The sequence below is a fragment of the Silurus aristotelis genome (assembly GCF_946808225.1).
Source record: "Silurus aristotelis genome assembly, chromosome: 1".
NCBI classification, from domain to species: domain Eukaryota; kingdom Metazoa; phylum Chordata; class Actinopteri; order Siluriformes; family Siluridae; genus Silurus; species Silurus aristotelis.
In genome coordinates, this window is record NC_139574.1 from 21069704 (window position 1) to 21088629 (window position 18926).

General features: G+C 37.0%; 1 protein-coding gene across 1 annotated transcript; it reads left to right on the forward strand.

Annotated features, from left to right (window-relative positions):
- Positions 1–434: 434 nt before the first annotated feature.
- On the forward strand, positions 435–18617 carry LOC310735218 (protein FAM50A-like; the record flags this gene model as incomplete). The annotated part of the gene is made up of 10 exons (XM_083557823.1): positions 435–465; positions 560–622; positions 2561–2679; positions 3272–3338; positions 4741–4802; positions 5414–5490; positions 16233–16287; positions 17656–17704; positions 18432–18478; positions 18603–18617. The coding sequence occupies 10 exons, from the start codon at positions 435–437 to the stop codon at positions 18615–18617; spliced, it is 585 nt and encodes a 194-aa protein (XP_083413949.1).
- Positions 18618–18926: the final 309 nt, after the last annotated feature.

Sequence of the window (18926 nt, forward strand, 5' to 3'; positions counted from 1 at the left end):
AATTCTCTTATACTGACCACTGGATGTTCAACATGGCACCTCATGGAAGAGAACTTTATGAGGATTTAAGAATTAGAATTGTTGCTCTTTACAAAGATGGCTCAGGCTTTAAGAAGATTGGTAACACCCTGAAACTGCATACAAAAGCTGGCTTCAAAAACAGCTGCATGAGTGCTGCTAGCAGTCAGTGTTTAGACCATATGCAGCACACTGCAACAAGTCAGTTTGCATACCCACCATCCCAGAAGACTCTTCTGAAGCTGGCTCAGAAGAAAGCCTGCAAACAAGAGCAAGAGCTGTCCAAGAGCACACCGCCAAGATGACAACTGCATTGCTGAATAAGCAATCCTTTCGGTTTGGGTTCTGCAATGACTTGGTGCTAAAGGTTTTTGGATTCTAAGAACAGTTTTTGTTAAGGCAGTCCATTGCGAGACATGTTGCATGTAGAATGCAAAGACATCATTGGTACATTCAAACAGAAAACTTAATGCGTGCTGGAGTCTTGTGCATGAGTGTTCTTGTGTTTGATTTAGATTTTTTTGAAATCTTTTTTTTAAAGGTTTGGTGACTTGGAAAGAAGAATCCAATTCCAGAGGAGTCTTCCAAGGAGATGATGAAGTTCGTAAGTTATTTCAGTGTTTAGGGGACTACACTGACTACACTGTTCAAATATACTATAGTGCAGCATTATATGTTTTTGGAACGATGGCAGCAAACTTTGAATGACAAAAATAATAGTATTGTGCATGTTTTTCACAACCTAAAAAATTTTAACTTTTCAGAATAAATTTCAGCATTATTATATGTGGTCATTAAAAAAGAAAAGTGAAGCAAATAAAGCATCTGTTTTGAAAGTAATGAAAGACATTAGGGTTTTTTTTTAGCAGCCAATGATAACCTTCAGTAGCTGCTTATTTGTGGATTTTTCTCTCTTTACGGTCTGCCTGCCTTCAGTGTAAAACATTCTCTGATGGGTTGAGCTCCGTTGACTGACTCTGCCATTTAGGAGTATTACCGTCATTTCCGGACTATTAAGCGCACCCAAATATAAGCCGCACCCACTGAATTTTACAAAGATTTTTATTTTGAACATAAATAAGCTGCACCTGTCTACTTTACACAGGCATTAACGAAAGACAGTGTCTGTTACACCGTGTAATGTGTGAAACTTGTTGTGGCTCCTTTAAGAGCAGAGCGCCATTTTGGGAATAGCCTGCCTCCGCCTTTAACCGGTATTACTGCATGTGTGCAAGACGAGGAATATGTCCTTATTATTTTCTGATGCTCATTACTAAGTTTCTTTGACTAAACCGTAACGCTGTTGCCAAGAAAAATAAAAAAGCACGAGTTTTGGAAACCTGTCTGTGCTTATATGATTTCTGTTGCAACTGGAGTTAGCGAGCTATCTCTTAACCCTGACTCAACACGTTACAAAGGCTTGTATCTAAACAGTAGCCGACATAGTAAGTCATTGTTCACTGTCTTCCTCCTTTCTTTCACAACAATTTCTCTCGAGAGTTTATCTTTTGGCATCGTCGTGCGTTTAAAAATCGTCACCGGTGGAAGCTTTTCTCCCGATGCCGTGCAGCTCAGAACACAGGTGAAGTGTGTTTTTTCATGCCCGGTTGTTTTCCGCGTGACGAGTGATTCTCTTTTCCTGTAGACAGTCCGAGTGAGCGGCAGGTCAAACGTCAGAGGAACCTCAGATATATTTACGATGTGGTGCGCCCGATTCAGTGGGAGTGCACCTGATTTAATATAAAGAGTTTCAATGTTATGGAGCTCAGTTTTTTGGCTTAAAGCTTTTGAAACCGGGAAAAACCCAGGAAAAATCCATAAATTAGCCGCTTCGTTGTTTAAGCCGCGGGGTTTAAAGTCTCAAGAAAAAAGTAGTGGCTCATAGTCCGGAAAATACGGTAGATGTTTTTGCACAGAAGCCTGGGTTAACACCAAAAAGCTGCCATCTGAACAGATTTTGATGTAATGTTATGATAAATTAAATGCAGAGAGTTTACTACAGGGCCATGAAATTATTCTATAAACCGTCTCCTCCTCCACCTCTCCGCCGCTGATTCGACATGCAGAAAACAGCGGACACTGTCCGACTAGAGCCAACAGTCCTCACACTTAGAAAACTAAAGCCATTTGATGAAGTGAAATTCTTCCCTCAGACCTTAAAACTGCTGTCAGTCATTATATATTAAACAAGTTACAAGGGACATGTTACAGCAAATAATTAGATGAAATTTACACAAAAATCTCCAACACACTTAAAGAAACAGAAATGCACAGATCCTTGTATTAGAATTTGAAAGTTGACTTCTAGTTGCTTGTGGTCCTAGAACAAGTACTGTATTTCTGTTTTCTGTCAGAAATATAATAATTTTACATCATAATAGCATAACAAATCCAAAATAAAAATAGTTGAAAGTGATTAACAAAAACTGTTTCCATTAACCTGCTTATATTATAATTAAAGTGCTTTGGGTATACAAATGTATTTCTTTTTTATTTTGTGTACTTGTTATGCTAGTTTTATGAAAATTACCAAATGATTACATTTCAGCTTTTGGTATTAATTTGACTTGTTGTTATTTGCTAGACATCCCAGTTAAGAAAAAGAGGCTGGGGAAGAACCCTGATGTCGACACCAGCTTTCTTCCAGACAGGGAAAGAGAGGTAAAGGTTTTTAATTATTCAACACTTCCTTACCAGAAGGCTACAATGTATGAAAGAGACCTAAATAAATAAACATACCAGCACCAGTGAACAACTAACAAACAAAAAAACCAAACACACAAATGACAAATCATGTTTATGCACACACAAGTTTTTAAAAGCACAGCCTGTATTTTGTATGTAAGGATGAGTTTGGTTATTCAGCTGAGACACCACACCTGTGACATTATTCTGGACATGTGACAAGACTAGCATTTCTTAGCTTCCTGGTATGTTAATAAACATGGCCAGAACTGTGACAGAAAGAGGTAATTTGACATCAAACCCTTTTTGTATGTTGATTTCACAATCCAGCATCATCTCGTTTATATTGCTTCGTTTTATTTTTATTAAAATTTTTTGTAATTCTTTGCTCTGACTAGCCATCAGCTGTTCCTTACATTTGGTGGCTTCATGATTTTGTCTTCTTTTGCAAAGGAACCTTGACCTTGCAGACCGCCACTTACAGTTGTATATATTTTTGTTTCTACATGTATTTTTTTTGTTTGTTTACATGTGCATTTACAAATGGATTGTGTTTTTTTGTGTCCAGGAGGAGGAAAATCGCCTCAGAGAAGAGCTAAGACAGGAATGGAAGCAGAAACAGGAGAAAATCAAGGGTTGGTAATCTGAAAATAACGATTGTAAACAAAGTTTTGACACACTGTTTTGTTTTATTTTATTTTATTTTTCCTTCCCTTTCCTCATTATTTACATTGTTCCAACATTGTACATTAATACTAAGGACATCTAAACTATGAAAGAACACATTGAATTATGTAGCAAACAAGAAAGTGTTAAATAACCCAAAATATGTTTTATGTTTTTGATTCTTCAAAGTAGCCACCTTTTGATTTGATGACAGCGCTTTGCAATCATTTAGTCAGACTTATGAGGCAGTCACCCAGAATGGTCTTCCAACAATCTCGAGGTTTCCAGGGGTGTTGAGTGATTCTTGGCTGCTTTTTTTTCACTCTTCGGTCAAACTCATTCCAAACAATCTCATTTTGATTTTTATCTGTGGATTTTGCAGGCCAGGTCATCTTACAAATAGTTCTAACATAACCTAAAGGTGTTTTTGGAGTCAATGTCTTGTTGGAAACAAACAAACAAAAAAGATAATCTCACTAAGTGAAAACCAGGTGGGATGGCATGTCTCTGCACAATGCTGTGGTGTGCCCTCAATTTTGACTAATTCACCACTTTGCCGCAATTCCACTATAAAGGTCAGAGTCTCTCTGAAGCATTTATGTAAATTGCCAGTTTCTGAGGCTGGTAATTTTAATAAACTTTTCCTCTGCAGCAGAGGTATCTTTTGGTCTTCCTTTTCTGAGACAGTTCTCGTGAGAACCTGTTTCATCATACCATTTGATGGTTTTGCTGGCTGCACTTGGGGATACATTTTAAAGTTCTCTTCTTTTTTTTTTTGATTGACTTACCTTCATTTCTTAAGGTAATAATGGACCATATTTTTTTTTCTTTAATTTGTGTTAATTGCCATAACATGGATTTGTAGTGGTTGTAGTAGCACTAATATGTCTATTGACTCTTTACTCACCCTTTCCTCTGCCCAAGAGAACTGATGGTCTAAAGCAAATTAAGAAGACAAGAAATGTCACAAATTACCTCTTGACAAGGCACACCTGTGAGCTGAATCCATTCTAGGGACTACTTTATGGATCTGATGAAAGAATGCCATTAGTTGGCAAGCAGTCATCAAATCTAAATGTAGCTACTTTGAACTATATAAAACATATCCTGGTGTTCTGGGTAAACAAACACTTTTTGTTTACTACATTATTCTATACATGTTCTTTCATAGTGATCTTTAGTATTTATGTACAATGTTATGAAAAATGTGTTCAAACCTTTGACTGGTATATGATATTTTAGACTCTTAACTTAGACCCAACATGAGCCAGAATGCAACTGTGCTAAATAAGTAAAATTAAAAGGGGATGCTAGTGTACTAATCTATAAACTATAGCAAAATATAATAAAGTTGACTTTTGTCCTATTCAGGTGAAGAAATTGAAATTACTTTCAGCTACTGGGATGGAGCTGGACACCGGAAAATAGTCAAGGTACTCACAACCGCAGCATGACAGCAAAATATTATTTTGTCAAAATATCTTTTTCCAGGGTTTTGATTTGAGCTTGAGATCAAATGATAAAATGTGATTTTTTTTTATTAAATTTTTTTATATTTTCATCTACGTATTCTATGTGTTAACTAACTTTGAAGAGGGCACCTGTGGTGGCTTCACCACTAAGCTTATGTAAACAATCTCAAATCTTTTTGCAACTTATGGCCTCTATATTTTTGCCCTTAAATGGTGGACTGTGATACATTCTTTCACCATGGAGGTTTTTGAGGTTGCTGACATTTGTTTTCGGGGTTTCCTTCATAGCCCTCAATATGCGATCAACTTTATCAAGACTGTTTGTTAGTTTACCAGTGGTTTGTAAAGAATACAAATTGTTTTACTGGTTATGGCTAATGCTTGTGCAATAACAAGCAGTTATATTTCCACTTTGTCAAATGATTTAAAAAAAATTTTTAATACTTAAAAAGGCAAATAAATCAAATAATACAAATAAAAAAATTGCATAAATTATTTAACATTGCTTTTTTTGTGCTGATGTTTTTTAAATGGATTTTACCTCTTTTGTGTCTTCATATCTCTGACTCTAGATGAAGAAGGGCAATACTATTGAACAGTTCCTCCAAAGAGCCCTGGAAGTTCTAAGAAAAGACTTCAGTGAGTTAAGGCAAGTCAACCATGTTTAGCCTTTGTTTCTAATTGTTTTGTGCCTTTAAAGTATCGATTTTTTATCAGTCTGTGTTAGTTATATATATATATATATACAGTGGGTACGGAAAGTATTCAGACCCCCTTAAATTTTTCACTCTTTGTTATATTGCAGCCATTTGCAAAAATCATTTAAGTTCATTCTTCTTCCTCATGAATGTACACACAGCTCCCCATATTGACAGAAAAACACAGAATTGTTGACATTGTTGCAGATTTATTAAAAAAGAAAAACTGAAATATCACATGGTCCTAAGTATTCAGACCCTTTGCTGTGACACTCAAATATTTAACTCAGGTGCTTTCCATTTCTTCTGATCATCCTTGAGATGGTTCTACACCTTCATTTGAGTCCAGTTGTGTTTTATTATACTGATTGGACTTGATTAGGAAAGCCACACACCTGTCTATATAAGACCTTCCAGATCACAATGCATGTCAGAGCAAATGAGAATCATGAGGTCAAAGGAACTGCCTGAAGAGCTCAGAGACAGAATTGTGGCAAGGCACAGATCTGGCCAAGGTTACAAAAAGATTTCTGCTGCACTTAAGGTCCCTAAGAGCACAGTGGCCTCCATAATCCTCAAATGGAAGACGTTTGGGACGACCAGAACCCTTCCTAGAGCTGGCCGTCCGGCCAAACTGAGCTATCGGGGGAGAAGAGCCTTGGTGAGAGAGGTAAAGAAGAACCCAAAGATCACTGTGGCTGAGCTCCAGAGATGCAGTCAGGAGATGGGAGAAAGTTGTAGAAAGTCAACCATCACTGCAGCCCTCCACCAGTCTGGGCTTTATGGCAGAGTGGCCCGACGGAAGCCTCTCCTCAGTGTAAGACACATGAAAGCCCGCATGGAGTTTGCTAAAAAACACCTGAAGGACTCCAAGATGGTGAGAAATAAGATTCTCTGGTCTGATGAGACCAAAATAGAACTTTTTGGCCTTAATTCTAAGCGGTATGTGTGGAGAAAACCAGGCACTGCTCATCACCTGTCCAATACAGTCCCAACAGTGAAGCATGGTGGTGGCAGCATCATGCTGTGGGGGTGTTTTTCAGCTGCAGGGACAGGACGACTGGTTGCAATCGAGGGAAAGATGAATGCGGCCAAGTACAGGGATATCCTGGACAAAAACCTTCTCCAGAGTGCTCTGGACCTCAGACTGGGCCGAAGGTTTACCTTCCAACAAGACAATGACCCTAAGCACACAGCTAAAATAACGAAGGAGTGGCTTCACAACAACTCCGTGACTGTTCTTGAATGGCCCAGCCAGAGCCCTGACTTAAACCCAATTGAGCATCTATGGAGAGACCTAAAAATGGCTGTCCACCAACGTTTACCATCCAACCTGACAGAACTGGAGAGGATCTGCAAGAAGGAATGGCAGAGGATCCCCAAATCCAGGTGTGAAAGACTTGTTGCATCTTTCCCAAAAAGACTCCTGGCTGTATTAGATCAAAAGGGGGCTTCTACTAAATACTGAGCAAAGGGTCTGAATACTTAGGACCATGTGATATTTCAGTTTTTCTTTTTTAATAAATCTGCAACAATGTCAACAATTCTGTGTTTTTCTGTCAGTATGGGGAGCTGTGTGTACATTCATAAGGAAGAAGAATGAACCTAAATGATTTTAGCAAATGGCTGCAATACAACAAAGAGTGAACAATTTAAGGGGGTCTGAATACTTTCCGTACCCACTGTATATATTTATTTATTTATTTTAAATGCAGAAGAAAAGTTTTAGCCTAAACGTTTGTCATTCAGTTGGATTTAGGTTGCATGGTTATATTAATCTTGTTTGTGAAAGAATTAGATGCAGTCATGATAGAATTAACTCTTGTTCTCACTCAGATTTAGATAGCAAAGTCTTCTAATATATAATGCTATAAATGCAAGGGTATTGATACATTCCACATTGTTTTATTGTCATTGTTAAATCCTTGAGTGGAAAACCAGGATGTGATAGACAATACAAATATACTGAGCATACAGTTTAATCGTGTACATGGCAGTATAGGTGCATGATGAGTCATTAACACACAAAGGCAAGATTCACAAAGGTATAGAACATTATGTTTTTGTGCTAGGGAATGTCATGACCTTCTGCTGGGGAACAGGTTCTCTATAGAGAACAAAGAAGGCAGAGCGTGCTGATGATTAGTTTAGAGCATATTAGGACATTAGCTATTTGTGTTAGGTTTCTATTTTCTGCTATGACTTCTGATGTATCTGATCTTCCCCCTCTATTTTGTTTCTTTTATTTCTATTCTTTTTAATACAGACCTTATATGTACTATTTCAATATTCACAAAATGCAGTGTTAACAATTACCCAATTACTTTTGCTGAACAAAGGAAACGCTCTTTTAATTTTATGGTTTTATGTATCGGGAAATACAGTATTACCCACATTTTAGCAACCATTTTAGTATATTTTCTCAATGGACAATACTATAGAAATAATATATTTTATTTTATTATATTTTAGAGTAGTCAATGTGCAGCTTGTACAGCAGTATAGATTTGCTGTCCTCTGAAAATAACTCAACATACAGCCATTATTGTCTAAATGGCAACAAAAGTGGGGATTATGTTCTAAGACTAGTTCATTTTAAATGCACCACCGCAGCCCCTATAGTACATTAGTGGATTCATCTAGACCAGGGGTGGCCAACCAGTCAGAGACCGAGAGCCACTTTTTTACTGTGTTACCGCAAAGAGCCACATCATACACACATGAACATCACCCATCCCTTCCTCTAACACGCACACACACACCTCTGCTCAGCCAGATTTATTGTAAATGTCACACACCAACATAATGACTGAAATTGACTCCTACAGTTCTAAGACCACAGGACAGTCATTTTCAACAATGAACATTGTGTGCACTGTCTCACACACACAAACTCTTAGTTTAACCAAGTCCACAAACAAAAATATAATAATTTACAATAGCGTTTTTCTTTTACTATGCATGTTACTTAGTTGGACTTTTGGCATTCCTTGCCTTTAACAATCCCTTCAAATCTGGCTCGTATTCCGTTGTTGCCACTCGAAGCAATTCTTTCACATGGGTGTCAGTCAGAACAGATCGATGCTTTGATTTCATGTGTTTCAGGGTAGAAAACACAGACTTTGTTTTTTATGTGCGTGTTCACTTCGCTTGAGTTCAATACGGTATTTTTGTCAAATGCGCATGTGCGTGAGATTAATATACCTCAAAGTTTCCCAGTAGGGACTAAGCTCATTTAAGTCTTAAAAATACCGTATTGAACTCAAGCGAAGCGAACACACACATTTAAAAAAAAAAAAAACACAAACTTCGATATGAACGTAAGAGCTGCATGAAACCAGCCAAAGAGCCGCATGCGGCTCGCGAGCCTCGGGTTGGCCACCCCTGATTTAGACATTGTCACATTATAAATGTAATAGTGTATAGTAGTTGACCAAATACGAAGTATTTGACCAAAGTATTTGACATAGTTTCAAATGTTTTTCCTAACGTTCCTGAACATTCGGTCCTGCTGTGGATTGCCGCGAATTTTAGGATAATTCGCAACTTGCTGTTAGTTAGGTTCCGAATGACAACCCGCAAATTTTCGAGCCACTTGTTTCGAACCCCAAATTATCGGGGGTTGACTGTACACCCTAATTGAACATGCCCAAGTGTCAGTGATGTGTGTGAACACCATTGTTATCTAGCACTGCTTTAATCCTCCTGGGCATTCAATTCACCAGAGCTGCACAGGTTGTTGCTGGGCTCCTCTTCCACTCCTCCATAATTACATCAAGGAGCTGCTTTTCTAACTTCCGCTTCAGGATGCAACACAAGTGTTCAATAGGGTTCAGGTCTGGAGCCATACTTAGCCACTTCTTCACTTTCAGCAGCACTCATGCATCTGTTTTTTTGAAGCCAGCTTCTGCACTTGAAGCTCAGCTTCTTTGATCGACCCTTGAAAGGCTTGTTTTGAGTGGAAAACTTCTGTATGAACCTGACCGCTGGGGTGTTACCGATCTTCTTATAGCCTGGGCCATCTTTGTGGAGAGCAACAATTCTAATTCTCTCATCCTTTGCCACGAGGTGCAATTTTCCAGTGGTCAGTATGAGCACTTAAAGCACCAAATTTTAACAAGTACAAGATACATACATTTGTATGGTCCAGTCAAGCAGACAAAAACATGGCCTTGCATAGTTACATGACGTACAGCTGTTATCACTTAGGATATGCTCACATTTGTTGCAAGCTATTTAGAAAATAATGGCTGCATGTTGTTATTTTTAGAGGACAGTTAATCTGTATGGCTATACCAGCTGCACATTGACTACACTAAACTATATCCAATTTTCATTTCTATACTATTGTCCTTTGAGAAGATATACTAAAATGGTTGCTGAAATGTGATGGGCGTTATAAAATCCTCTGGTCCTAATTAGGGCTTAAAATTATATAAATACAAATTCACATGAAGAAAAAACATGAAATAATGCACCGTGTCATTATTATTATTTTTTAAAAGCCTTGTGTGAAAAACTAAGTACAACTTTACTAACTCTAAAGGATTTAAGAGGCCAAGTACAATCCCACTTCCAAAACTGTTGGGACACTGGGTAAAATTCAACTAAAAACAGAATGCATTTATTTGCTAATCTCATAATCCCATATTTTATTCACAATAGACAACACAGACATCATAATCTTAAAATGTATCTTTTTAAGAAAATGTTTAGGACATGTCTGTGGAGTGGAATTCACTCCCACAAGGGAGATTCTGCTGAAGGTATTTACTTTTGCATATATTGTGCACAAAGACACACACACACACACACACACACTCACAATGTTTGTGCACACACTTGAGAATCTGGGCTTAGGGTTGCCAGTTCTGAGGTATGCAAGTCAAGTCAAGAAGCTTTTATTGTCATTTCAATTATATATACACAGTGAAATGGGACAACATTCCTCCAAACACCTGGTGCTACATAAAACAACATAAAGCTACATAACAGCAAAACACAGAACTGAGGACTAAAGTAAGTTGTCCTCGCCACTTAAAGTGCGCAAAATAGCGCTGCCTAAACCTACTGTCTATTATACAGTACAGTGTGCACAAGGTCGTGCAAAACAGCAATAGCAGCAGTCAAATGGGAAAAACAGCATGTGTAGTTGTGTAATAATAAAATAATATAAAATGGGTAGTACTGAAACATGGATATGTGAAATGAGTATGAGTGTGTGTGTTTGAGTTCAGATTTGTAGTAGCTTAGTAACACACAGTTGAATGAGTATGTGCGTGAGAGTTCCAATTCATTTCTGTGTGTTGAGGAACCTTGGAAAGGCTTGATGGAAAAAACTGTTGCACAGTCTGGATGTGAGGGCCTGAATGCTTCGGAACCACTACACCTTGATGGTAGGAGAGTGAAAAGTGTGTGTGTGAGGGTTGTGTAGAGTCGCCCACAATGCTGTTGGCTTTGCGGATGCAGCATGAGGTGTGAATGTCCGTGATAGATGGGAGAGAGACTTAGATGATTCTCAGCTGTCTTCACTATTCTTTGTAGGGCCTTGCGATCTGAGCCAGTGCAGTGCCCAAACCAGGCAGTGATGCAGCTGCTCAAGATGCTCTCAATGGTCCCTCTGTAGAACGTGATAAGGATGGGGGAGGGAGTAGGCTCAGCTTCTCATTCCGATGCTGAGGGAGAGTTGTGTTGAATGCTGAACTAAAGTCTATGAACAGCATTTGTACTTATGAGTCCTTATTGTCCAGGTGGGTAAGGGCAGATGGAGGGTCGTGGAGATGGCATCGTCCATGGAACGGTTTGGAAGGAATGTGAACTGCATGGGGTCCAGTGAGGGTGGAAGCTGGGTCTTGATGAAACTCATGACAAGCTTTTCGAAGCACTTCAACATGATGGGTGTGTGTACGATTGGATGATGGTCATTGAGACAGGAGACTGTAGACTTCAGCACAGGGACGATGGTTGTTGACTTGAGGCATGTAGAAACAACGGCACTGCTCAGGCATATGTTGAAGAGGTCGGTGAAGACATCCTCTAGCTGTTCTGCACATTTCCTGAGCACTCTGCAAGGAATGTTGTCTGGTCCAGCAGACTTCTGTGGGTTAACTCTGCATAGATTTTTCTCACTTCAGCAGTGGTTAGACAGAGCACTTGGTCGGTGGGAGAAAGGGTGGTCTTCCTTACTGCCATGTTGTTCTGCACATCAAACTGGCTTCAGCGCATCTGAGATCTGAGATGTTGCAGATGTCCAGACCTCGGCTAAGGGTTGTAAGCCAGGAGGACATTGATCTGAGAAAGTGCCAAAGGGAATATTTAAGGGCTTCCCAAGTTTTAGTGCTGGAACTTTTCAGTATGTGCATGTGGCAACTATCTCATACAGTTGAAACCAGATATTTACATACACTTAAATACACAGAAAAACACAAACTTTTATTTCTTTACTGTCATACATTAAATCAGAGTAAACTTTTTCTGTTTCAAATCAAGAAATATTAACATATTTTTTGCATTTTTTAAATGTCAATCGAGCGAGGGAGAATTATGTATTTTTATGATCACTTTTATCAAAGTCAGAAGTATACATACACTTCCTTAGTATTTGGTGAAATTGCCCCGAAACTGTTTCACTTGGGCCAAACGTTTTGGGTATCCTTTCACAAGCTTTCTACAATAGTTTGCTGGAATTTTGGCCCACTCCTCTTGACAGAACTGGTGTAACTGGGTCAGGTTTGTAGGCCTTCTTGCTCGCACTCGCCTTTTCAGTGCTGCCCACACATTTTGTATGGGATTGAGATCAGGGCTTTGTGATGGCCACTCCAATACCTTGACTTTGTTGTCCTTAAGCCACTTTGTAACTAATTTGTAGGTATGCTTGTGTCATTGTCCATTTGGAAGACCCATTTGCGCCCAAGCTTTAACTTCCTGGCTGATGTCTTCAGATGTTGCTTTAATATATCCACATAATTTTCTTTTCTCATGATACCATCTATTTTGTAAAGTGCACCAGTCCCTTCTGCAGCAAAGCAGCCCCACAACATTATACTACCACCCCCCATACTTGACAGTTGGGATGGTGTTCTGAGGCTTCAAAGCTTCGCCCTTTTTCCTCCAAATATACCGTTTATCATTATGGCCGAACAGTTAAATATTTGTTTTGTCAGACCACAGGACATGTCTCCAGAAATTAAGATTTTTTCCATCATGTGCAGTTGCAAACTGTAGTCTGGCTTTTTTATGGTGGTTTTGAAGTAATTGCTTTCTCCTCCCAGAGTTACCTTTCAGCTCATGGCGGTACAGTATTCGTTTTACTGTGGATAAAGACACTGTCTTACCAGTTTCAGCCAGCATCTTCACAAGACCTTTTGCTGTTGTCCTGGGGTTGACTTGCACATTTTGCAACAAAAAACGTTCCTCTCTGGGATTCCGAATCCGTCTCCTTCCTGAGCGGTATGATGATTGTACATTCCCATGTTTTTTATACTTGCGTATTATTGTCTGAACGGATGAACGTGGGACCTTCAGGCATCTGGAAATTGCACCTAAGGATGAGCCATGCTTGTGGAGGTCAACAATTCTTTTTCTGATGTCTTGGTGGATTTCTCTTGATTTTCCCATGATGTCAAAGAAAGAGGCTCTGTGTTTGAGGTGTGCCACCAATTAACTCAAATGGAATCAATTAACCTATCAGAGGCTTCTTAAGCTCAGAGTTTTTTTGTTTAAAGGCAGGATAAAATTAGTGTATGAATTCTTCTGACTTTGAAGAAAGTGATAATAAAAATACATAACAATTCTCCCTCGCTCGATTCTGACATTTAACAAATGCAAAAAATATGTTAATATTTATTGATTTAAAACAGAAAAGGTTTACTCTGATTTAATGTATGACAGTAAAGAAATAACTTTGTGTTTTTTTCTAAAGTGTATGTAAATATCTGGTTTCAACTGTAAGCTTTACACAAAGCTGACCTGTATGGCAGGGTGGGAAGAAAGACGTCTTTCCTGAAAACATGCCACATGCAGTGTTTATACTATGCAAATACACAGCTCAAAGACTCTGATGCCATTTGGCAAAAGGTGCTATGGTCTGATGAAACCAAACTGGACCTTTTTGGATTGAACTTGAAGGGCCAAGTTTGGTGAAAAGCAAACACAGCACACCATCCTGAACACATCATACCTACTGTCAAGCATAGTTGTGGCGGCATTATGTTGTAGGGGGTGTTTCTCTGCAGCGGGGATAGGGTAAATCTGTATTGCTATTCAAGCTACACATGGACTACTCTAAAATATATAAAAGTAAAATTTCTGTAGTCTTGTCCCTTTAGATGGTTCCTGAAATGTGAGTGGTGTACTCACTTTTGTGAATTATTGTATTTAAAAACGAGTATGATGACTTTCTATAGACACTATATATACTGTACATCGGTGGTCTCCAACCCCCGGGCCGCGGACCGGCACCGGGTCCGTGGTTCAATTAGTACTGGGCCGCACAGAAAGAATACATAAATTACATTATTTCCATTTTATTTATCTGATTTTGAACAATGTTTTATTTTGGAAAATTACCAGATTCTGTCAGCCACATTTGTCTATGACTCACTCTTGATGCATGTCAAGATGCCTTGGTCACATGTCTTAGCTACATCTGCTACCTTCTTAAAGGGGCTGCTCCAGCCGTAACACATAATACATTACCGCTAAATTCAAACCCCCATGCTGGCAAAATTAACAAAAAAGAAACACAGTGGATTCACGTTTATTATTTAGAAAATACCAGTCTTTATGCCGGTCATATCATTTTATTTTGTTGTATTTATCCACCACACCTTAAAGGCCGGTCCGTGAAAATATTGTCTGACATTAAACCGGTCCATGGTGCAAAAAAGTTTTTGGACCGCTGCTGCACATGATACAATAATCCAAGTCTCTTTAATTCTGAAATTGTTCCACAATTTGTCGATGCAGTTTTTTTAAACATTGGTGAATCTCTTTAATCTCTTTTGAATCTTTCGTTCTGAGACACTCTCAAAAATTTTCCTGAAGAATAGGACAAAATGTTCCTCCAGCTGTTTCTTTTCACTAAAACTTATTTTTCCAGCCATCAAATTCAAAACTGTCAAAAAAAAAGGTCCTTATTTTTTCTATAAAATGCTACATTTTCTCAGTATAAACATTTGATATGTTTGTGTTCTACTGTGAATAAAATATGGGTTTATGAGATTTGCAAACCGTTGTATTCTGTTTTTATTTTACAGTGTGCCAACCTTTTTAGAATTGAGGTTGTAGCAGATTGTGTTGTATGCTGCTAATTAAGTTACCACATCTATTAAAGCTCAAGTTTTAGCAGTTTGCTCGTTTGGGGGATTCAGCCGTTTGTGCGAAGGCAAAAAGACCTCAGCAATGATCTTAGAGAAGCAATTGTTTCTGAACATTAATCTGCAAAGGGTTATAAGTCCATTTATAGGTCAAAATACTAAAGTGAGGAAGATTTAAAAAAATTTAAGAAAGTTTTCAGTCTACACAAGAGTGAATATTTCAGCAAAATACCTCAAGGTCAGACCATGCAATGCGTAATGAGAAATTGACAGCTTTCAATTTCCCATTACACTTAGGTTTAGGGTTTAGGCTTAGGTTTTTAAAGATGGATCTGAACTAAACTGCTGGAAAAATGTCTCGTATAGATAAGACCAAATACAGCACCACGTTTGTTGAAAACCAAACCGAGCAGATCAGCACACACACCTCATACCAGCTGTAAAGTAGCTTTGTTTTGCAGCCACATTAGTCATTCAGTCATTCATCAGTCATTAAATTGGCCATAACTTCTCTGTATACTAATTTAATCTAATCCATCTGTCCAACTGCTAAAGCTTGACTGAAACTGGGTCATGTAACAGGATAGTGATCCCAAGGACACCACCAAATATACAATAGAATAGCTGAAAAAGTATAGAATGAAGGGATTGCAATAGTCCAGTTCAGAAATCAACCAGACTGAAATGCTGTGGCAGGACCTTAAGAGAGCTGCACATAAACAAATTCCTACAAACGTCAATGAACTGGATCATTTATAAAAAATTGTGAAACAAAATTTCTCAACAATGTCAGAGACTAATATACAGAGCATGATTACTTCAGGTTATTGCTGCAAATGGTGGTTCTACAAACTATTGAATCAAAGGTGTACTTTTTCAAACATTGTTTAATTATTTTGGCTTTATTTTTGTAAAAAATAATGACATGGTGTAATAACGTGGTGTTTTTCATCTGAGATTCTATTTACCTAAATCTAAGACCTCATAAGGAATAGATGATTATCAAGTCCTGATAATGTTAAGTCTTAGAATTCAAAGAGAGTGAATTTTCATTTTTGCATCACTGTGTGTGTATATAGATAGGTAGACATTTGGATGGATACATAATATATATATACATAATCATTTTAGCACGTATATCCACTTTAAATGTACATATATTACTTTTGTGTATCTATAAATATTATTACTAAAATTTAAGTGTATCTATAAATATAATCCAAACATTGTGTTCATAACATAAACAATGTTAATACTGAGTTCTTAACATGGACACACAATGTACAAAGTCAAAAGCCATTTATCTTTGTTTGAAATTTTGTGCCTCTGTTAATTGATATTACTTGTAATAAGTCATATGTATTTGTACCCAACAGATCTGCTCGAGTGGAGCATCTCATGTATATTAAGGAGGATTTAATCATCCCTCATGTAAGCACATTCAGACACAGTGTACCCATATCTGCTTTAATTCTTTAAATAACAGCCTAATAACATAGTGAAGATAAATCATGATTTTAAGATTATTTATTAGTCTTTGGGAAGAGTTCTTAAAGTACTTGATTTTTTTAAACATTGTTTTGAGCTGCTTAGGGAACATTTTCTTTGTTAAAGGCATTTTACACATTATACATATATACAGAATAATATGCGAAGTTTAATGAGCAACATCCTTAATTGGCTGTGCAAGTGTATATATAAATTGTTTCCTCTTTTTTAAATGCTTGGCCAAACTTTTCTCAGTTGTGTTATGTTAGAGTGACTTACTTTGAAATATAAGAACTTTTCATGAAATGCAAATGCACCAAATGCAAATTCATTTTCATTTAATCAATTTTAATTAATTGCATTTATTTTATTAATTTTATTTAACTTAATTTTATGTAATGAAATAGAAAGTAGACATAAAACTGCTTTAATGTGTCTGATTACTTTTAAGTGTGTAAAAATGCAGATATAATTTTTTTTTTTATGTAAAACTACTCTGCTGTAATTCTTAAATGATGAATGCAGTATTTTCTGTAACTCTTTGAATAATCAGGAATTCTACAGTTTAATCACACCATGATTGCTTCATTATGGATGCAGGTAGCGCTGCAGCTATCGATTATTCTAATAATCGAGTATTCTACTGATTATTCCACCGATTAATCAAAATATCGGATAAAAATTTTCTTTTTCTTTAATAAAGGGCAATACTAAATATCGAAGAGAAAATAAGATGGGTCTTTCAAAATAAAAACGTAACTTGCTTCCTTTTAAGAAAAATGTATTTTTATTGCTGAAATTGCATACTAGAACATCTGTGAAAATTAAACCCATTTAGTGCATTTAATTGCCATATTACATCAAAATGCTAATTATATATGCATGCCCCCATATATATATATATATATATATATATATATATATATATATATATATATATATATATATATATATATATATATATATATATATATATATACACTCCTTTTTCCTGTATATGACATTGTCCATGAGGCCAGAATTTTAATCGAATGCAGGCCACCATACCCACTCATTTACACATAAAGACAGTTGCCAATCCAGCTACAAGCATGTTTATGAGAGTTGCAGATAAACAAGAAAATAAACCGAGGACTGGGCATGTTTACTCAGTCCATTTCATTGCTATTATATTTGGAATGCTCTTTTAACAATGACATGGTCACAAAGCAGCTTTGCAGAAATGTATCCCATACTGATAAGGTGTCAAATTACATAATGTATTCCCTTTAGTTTATCTCTGAAATAAAACGCTTGTTTTTTATTTTTTAGGACCACAGCTTCTATGACTTCATTGTGACAAAAGCTAAAGGCAAAAGTGGTAAGCACACTTCTGATGTTTTAACTCGAGTGTTTCTGATTGTTTAAACTATTTTTAAAAGTTTATTAACAGTGTTAAATGTGTAACAGTAGAAAACATGTGATGCTCTTGGCAGTGTTCTATTGGGAACCCGGGAAAGGTGTTCCTGGTATTAAGTGGTTAGTGCCTACTAAAAGTGATCCGAGAAAGGACATGTGGTAAATTGGGGTCATGAGCACAGTGAAACAGCAAAGGCTAGCCCATCTACTCTGATCATACATAACAGCAATATTGCAAAAACTGGCAAAAATAACAAATGATTTGTTATAAGATTCGTGATTTTTCATTGTGTAACTTGCGAAAAATCTGATCCTTCTCGAGAAGCCGCGAGTTTGGCCCGAAAGTTTGAATTAACATTTCATAACAGAGTTTGTACTAATAACTTACAGAAAAATGTTTGAAAACCTATTTTATTATTGTATTATTCATTTAAAGTAGTAAATAAAACATTTATGACAAGTAATTTACAATTCCTTTTGAGTTTACAGTACATGTAAAATTTGCCTTGAAAAAGGAACCATCAAAAGGAGAGACTTGATATGTAACTGTATAGTTTTCTGAATGTGATTTGGCTGATTAGATGACTGCATGAATGATCAGTTTTTCTAATGAAGCTGGTTTTAAGTGTAGGTCATGTATGTGTCAAACTTTTATCTAATGCTAAGAACAAATTTGTGTCTTAACCTAGGGCCACTTTTCAGTTTCGATGTTCATGTGAAAGATGAGAAAGATGAGGTAAGGACAAGTGTTCTAAAAGTAAAAAAAAAGATTTTTAAAAAGGAACAATTAAAATAAATCTTTCACATGGAATCGTGTACATAGATTGTAATTGTGTATGTGTATTTACAGTCTCATGCAGGAAAAGTGGTTCTGAGGAGCTGGTTTTACACATATTATACATCATATTATATATTATAAACACATATTTCCTGCCAGCCGCTGGGAGCCTTATGATCCAGAAAAGAAATGGGACTAATACAGGGTAATGGTCACTTTTATGCCTCTTGGATTTATTATAGAACATTTTGATGTAAAATTAATTGGCAGATGTTTTCCTTTCCAAGTGGGAGATCAATAGCAGTACAAGTATACACCATGTACACTGTGTTCTAAGTAGCCAGTAATGTGTAGTTATTGTATAATTGCATTTAGTTGTGTCCTTCACTGTTATTTACATAATAAA